Source organism: Eurypyga helias, unplaced genomic scaffold, assembly GCF_000690775.1.
Source record: "Eurypyga helias isolate BGI_N326 unplaced genomic scaffold, ASM69077v1 scaffold644, whole genome shotgun sequence".
Lineage (NCBI taxonomy): Eukaryota > Metazoa > Chordata > Aves > Eurypygiformes > Eurypygidae > Eurypyga > Eurypyga helias.
In genome coordinates, this window is record NW_010246733.1 from 33,655 (window position 1) to 40,158 (window position 6,504).

General features: G+C 48.4%; 1 protein-coding gene across 1 annotated transcript in view; it reads left to right on the plus strand.

Moving 5' to 3' along the window:
* Window positions 1-6,504, plus strand: part of LOC104508770 (CUB and sushi domain-containing protein 2-like) — a gene marked incomplete at both ends in the record, with an annotated part of 109,587 nt that overhangs the window by 4,449 nt on the left and 98,634 nt on the right. The window contains 1 exon segment of the mRNA XM_010150497.1: window positions 1,735-1,812. Coding sequence (XP_010148799.1) covers window positions 1,735-1,812 — 78 coding nt within the window.

The following is a 6,504-nucleotide window of genomic DNA, read 5'->3' on the forward strand; positions in this document are numbered from 1 at the left end:
TGATTGCTGCCAGACTCGCCCAGAAATTTCACCTTTTATAGCCCCGTGTCCATCCTTTGGTCCCTGGTAGAGTGTTTGTTAGAAACCCTGAGGTCAGACAGCAAATATCCCAGAATTACTGTACCCAGACCTGGAGGAATTGGGGGCTGTTTGGGGCACTCTGAGTTCTGCTGCTTTCCTCCTTGTGCGTTTGCAGGTGGATTACAGCAACAGACCCAAACAGATGTGTGTCAGATTCACTTTGAAAGTGACATACTTTTGTTTATTTTTCTCCTCATGTAAAAATAAGGCAACTCCCCCCTGGAGATTAAAGATACTAATAAGGAAGACATGAACCAACATAAACCTTTTCTTCATGAATATGTTTAAGCTGATGTGGAGCCCAGTTTGAAGTTAGCACTGCTTTATTAGAAGAGAAAACAAGAAGCGTAAGCTACTGATGAACACAAAGCTCCAAGCTAGCATCTAGCTCAGCAAAGCACTTACCGTAGGTGCGCGTCAAGGAATAAGGCTTGACATCTCCCTGTCTGAAGCTCCTGCAAACAGATGTTATAAACAGACTTCTTTTCTTTAAGCCAAACCAGCATGATTAAAAAAATCTCGTTAGTTACATCAGTAATTTTTCTCGACAACTTTGCCTTAGAAATGTGCAAATTTAGGGATGAAAGTATGACAGGATAAACAAGAACCAGAACGGTTTGGAGCAGCTCGTCAGTAAAAGGGTCCTGTGAAGCGATGCGGACACCATCCTTCCCCATGGCAAGTTTAACCACATGAACTTCAAATATGCCAGTGAAAATTCTGCTGTGTGTTAGTCAAAAGTATCAGTGTGTGTGCTGCAGGAAGTGTCTCTCTCTTCTGGCATCCAGATGGTTTTGGCAGCGCGGGGTTTGTGCGAAACCCTCTCGTGTAGAGAGAGGCTCAGGAACAGCCAAGTCCAGATCATAAAAGCAAATAGCTGCTCGGTTACATGGGGAATTTTCCTATTGCAAAGGAGGACGGGGCTCTCTTGGCCATGGATGGATAGAAATCGTGTTCCTACCCTCGTGTTTTCTCATCTTCTGGATGAGGTTTGGGAGGGGGCTGGTCACACAGGACCTCTGGTGGGGTCGTTAAGCAGATTCTGTAATTGATGTGCCCCGTGGCTCTTAATGGTGGGTCTGTGCCCTTCCACTCCTCTTCGCCACTCGTGTGTTTAGGATGGCTCTTGTTTCTGCTCTTTTGCTACCTCTGTGCGCGGTGCTGTTCGTGCAGATCACGCGTACAGCTCTTAGGCTGTGGGGTGTTGATCTGAGTGCCGTGTTCCCGTAGAAGCAGAGAAGGGCTTCAGTGCACAGCGTGCTCATGGAGTAGCTGCGTCAGTTAAACTGGCGGAACTAACTCAGCATTTTACTCTCGGGATCCCTCAGGTTTTAATCTCCCCTTTTGCCAGTTTCCCGTATTCACTTGTTAAGCACAAGGGCGTGAGGGCTGGGGGTTTGTGTCCCGTTTTTATATTCGCTGTGGGTCAGCTTGGCTCAGGTCCCCAGACACACCACTCCAGACCTAACAGGGTACATGAGCGGGGCCCGAAGGGTTAGAGGGGTCAGGAAAAGCTGCCGGGGCTGCAAGGGGAAGATGCAGGGTAGCCCACAGTGGGGGGGTGAACAACTGATGCTTCGTTCTCTTTTTAAAGGATCCCGATGCTCAGCTAAATCTTCCTCTTGTCTTTTGCTTTGTTTTAAATCTCCGTAGTCAAAAAGCAAATTGAGTTGAAGTCCAGAGGAGTGAAGCTAATGCCCAGCAAGGACAATAACCAGAAGACATCAGTGTGTAAGTTTTTTGGCTCTTCCTTACGTTCTCTTTGTACAATGATCTCCTTGAACATTTCATTTGACTTTCCAGTAATCTCTAAAACTCTGTCACTCTTAAAAGCTGTAATGCCTTTCCCTCTCCTCCCTCTGCATTACTGCATCACTTCTTTCCAGTGCTCTATTCACAAGCATCTACTAACTCAGTGAAGTGGGAACGCAGGGGATGGGGGTGCGTGCATTTAATATATACTGTATGTGTCCTGCGGGATGGCAGGCTGGCGTTCATTACTTCTGTCCCCTTTCGGTGTGCAGAGTGTCAAGATGTAAACAACTTTGAAAACAGAATTAATGTTACTATTGGTAAATTAGAAGTAGGGGTAAGGAAACACACCCAAAAGGACCAATTAGAAAATCTACAGGGGCAGTAGGAGTCGCTTCTCTTTGTTTTATTTAATTGTCCCTGCAGAAGATCATACCACTGCTGTGCAAGAGCTGGTAATGCTGGTTTTATGGTCTCTGTAAGTTGTTTTCCGTGTATCTGGCGGTGGGTGTGTTGGAGGCGTGCTCAGGATGTCACCGTGTCACTGCCATGTTTGCCTCTTGCAGTAGGTGAATCGATCAGGTCCATTCGTCTTTACGCTGGATTCTTCCCAAATCGTAGTTCCTGTGTGTGTATGACTGGACAGACAACGGGGCTCTTAAGGGGATTCAGGATTAAACAGGAGGGATCTGAATTACTGACGGGGCTCTTAAGGGGACTCTTAAGATTAAACAGGAGGGATCTGAATTACCTCGCGTTTATGTTTTCTGTCAATTCCAATCAGGGCAGAACGCAGCATTTCTTTAGGGGAGGAGATGTAATTGCTCATTTTCTATCAATTCCAATCAGAGCAGAACGCGGCATTTCTTGAAGTAGTTTTTAGAGGAGGAGATGTAATTGCTCATTTTCTTGCATAATCCATTACACCCATCAAAGAGGTACCGTGTGGACATTTCACTCCTCTGAGTTTTGGTTGCAAAATTCACTTAAAAAAGGATGAACTGAATCGAAAGCATCACTCGCGGTGTGTCTGAAATGGAAATGGCTCACAGGAGAGTGCTGCTAGTCTGCAGCTTTTCAGGAGCAAGGCCCAACCAGGTAAATAAATAGCAGGATGTCAGTTGCCCAAAGTCTCCAAAGCAGGAAATGGTGGGGCATGTGTAGAGGAAATTCAGTTTAATTTTAAGAAAAACCCTGGATGCGGAGTATTCCTGGTCTGGTGATGCATCCTTGGCAGGGAGGATTTAATTGTAATAAATATCTCAGTTCACTTGACTGGGAATGAAATTCTGTGGGAAAATACCAGTGGCTTTGGTTGGGTGAGCGCTGGAGACAAGAGGATGTGTTGGAGTGGGGTAACTGTGATACTGGGGAATGTGGGGAAGGGAATCTTCACTGAGTGGAAAACGTCAGCCTGGTTTGGAATTGTTATTTTACTGTATATAGGTATTCTGGTATTGAGAATATCCAGGAGTCCCGTTTCTCCTTCCTAGGAGTGCTCCAGGCTGCTTCCCTGGAGCAGTTTGACCTGTTGCTGATGACCATTGTTGGCACCGGCCTGGCCCAGCTCCGGGAAGGTCACTGAAGATGAGTAGGAGCAGCAGCTGAACTTTCCGTTTGGGCATATCCAGCTCAGTCCCCGTCGCGCTCCACTTCTGAGGATAAAAGTGTAGGAAGTTCTTGTTGCCTCTGCCCACTTTGTCCTCACCCAGCGGAGAGCAGGCTTCAGTCTTCAAAGCTGTCAATTCAGCATCTTGTGTCGCCCTAATCTTGTCATATTTGATAAGGCAAAGCAGAGCGTAGGAAGGCAGCTTAGCCTGGAAGCTATTACGCTGCAGGAATATAGATGGTGATAGTACCGTGCCCCAGATTCCGTTCCCTCCCCAACGTTGTGCTTCCCCCGGCCCTTGTGCCTTCCCATCCCTCCGTGTACACTGCTCTCAGCAAGGTCTGGATTGTAAACCCAGATTAACCTCTATCTTGCACAGCCTTCTGCTGTCACACTTCTGTTACAGTACATTTTCAACTGCAGAAATGCTGATTCCGGAGAAGATGTCTCCAGAAAATGGTTCATTTTCAGAAAATGGAGCCCAAAATGTTATCTTCTTCTTCCTTTGCCGGTTTTTTTTGGTTTGCCTGGCTAGCTGTGCCCCTTCTCTCAAATTTTCATGAGCTTATGAGCCTGCATATGCATCAGAGATAATTATACAGGTGGGACAGGCTGATTAAAGAGCTGTGAGCTTTGCTGGTGTTGCTCTCACTTCAGCTGGCTCGAACAGCAGAAATTTCACAGTGGCTGTGTCTCTGGGTACTGGCAAGAGCTCTGCCAGGTTTGCTTTTGCAGAGCCTCTGACGGCGATGTTTTCTAGCGCTCTTTGCACCTGTCCCAAGGTTCTCCCCGGTGGAACCTGTGGCGACTGCGGCAGTTGCAGCGCCGTGCTCTGGCCCCTGCGGGGCCTTTGGCGGGCTCCTGCGTTGAACGCTGTGGGTAGCTACCAGATCCTGCCCGGGCAGATGAAGAGCCGCGTGTTCCGTGGGGCTGCATGGAGGCGAAACGGAGTCACGGAACAGCTGCTGGTGCTGGTTCAGAAAAGGAATATATAAAGAGATGGAATTTGGGGGAAGGGGGAGGTGCTAATTGTGTTCAGTTGCAGTCAAACACGTTTATTTGAAATTGAAATCAAGTGCCTCGTGCTGTTCGCCATCCCTAAAATTAATTGGGCATCTCACTTCAATCATTTTTAGAGGAAAAATAATACCACTCTGGAGAATAAGATACAAGTTTTACATTTTAGATTGCATTCAGGAGGTGATTCTTTGACTGCAGTTTGTAAATGTGCTCATTCCATGTTCACGCAGTGGGAAAACCATGGGACTTGGCTGTATAAAACAGCCTCGCAGGTGCCTTTCTGCCCTTGGAATGAGGCAGCCCTGGCAGCACACTGCTGGGTATTGTCAGAGGGGTTGTAGAACAAGCTCTGCCTGTGCTCAGACCTGTCAAAATCTATTTTAAACAGACCAACGCCAAGTCATTTTGGAGGCGTTGACCAGTTTTAGGTCTCAGCCGTGTGGAAGCTTCTAGATACCCAGCATGGCAGCAAAGCTGCTTTCTGCACAGGGCGTTGAGGGGCAAGATGTGCGGGTCCCTGCCCTGCTGTGGCACCATGGAACGGGTTCGGGGCGGTAGAGCGCGCGGCAGCCCCACTTTGAAGGATGCTGCAGGCACAGGCATTGCAGTCTGAGAGTCCGTAAATGTTTTTGAACTCGCACGCTTCTGAAATACGCTGGGGTAGCAACGGGATATGAAATACAGGTTCAGAATTCCCCAAGTAAAAAATTTTAGCTGGAAGCAGCATTTGTCCGTGTTAGGGCCTCCCAGCCCGAGTCTGTAGCCTTTGCACACTTGCGTATTGCCAGACGTGTGAGCATTTAACGCCTGGATCAGTGTCGCTGGGGTTCTGGAAGTGCTTGACGCCTGGTCGCTGGGTGCTGAGGGACCTTCCTGGCTCGGAAAGGCGGCGAGCACTTCGTTGGGGTGAGCACGCGATCGGGAGGTCAGCCTTCCTGCTTCTGGGACCGCGCGTTGTAACCTGTTAACTTGGGATGGTTACGTGGAGTCACCGCGAGCCGTAGCGTGATCACGCCTGTTAACCTTCTAAAACCAACTAATTGCTGCTACAGCCCTTCCCACCCCTGTGCTGGTGGAAAAGCTCTCCTACTTTCGCTCTGTTTCTCACACTGAGAAATGCTGGGTCTTTGCAAAGCTATTTGGTCTGTAGTTCATATTATACATTCCTAAATTCAATAAAGATCTGCCCCGTGGGAACCTATCAGTGAACTTTCTTTATTACCATGGGGAGATACAGCGAACTGAAGGAAGTTCGTGGTTCTTTTATCAGCGGGAGTAAGTTACTGCGGCAAACAAAGCGGTCACAGCCGGCGTCACCGAGTACGCGGTGAGAAGGAAGATGCTGAAAACATTAGGAGAATGATGAGGTGGAAGAGTAGTTCTGTGGTGTGGGGCTGAGAACCCGTGAGCCGCGAGTGTAGAAATGGAACGGTTCATCGCGGTTTGTTTTCCGAGTAGCCTTGGGGTGTTTGTTTTGGAGCAGTGCAGCCCGGGCAGACCTTGGGGAAGATGAGCACAGGACTGGCAGCGAGTTCTCAGCGTAACAGAGATGGTTGATCACCTTTGGTCTCGCTGTGTTCGTGTGTGTGTTTAAAACAAAAGGTAGGAGTTGCTGTAAGTGACCATCTCATCCATCCTCTCCTTTTCTTCGGCTCTCCTTGACATTCACAAGTAAAATGTCCCAGCGATCACGAGATGGAGATATCTTTCCTCTCCTGCTTGCTCTGTTTTATCTTATCTGTTCTCTGGTTTATCTGCCCGTGTTATTCATAAAATGCTAGCTAACGAGAGAACTGTTGTTAGTCCTCAGAAACGTGATCGATCACTGACAACCTTCCCGCTGTGGGTTTTGCTGGGCGTGCAGCCCTGCTTCCTCCTGAAGCCTCGAATCGGGGGCTTCGGCTGCCACCGGATATGGGATGTGATAAACGGGTGTGATGCCAGCGCAGAGTAACGCGGGCGTAAAGGGTGTTGTCTGCGTAGTTTTTGACCAGGAGAGGAAGGGTGTGATGTGGAAGGCAGCCTGGTGATCCGCTCCGCAG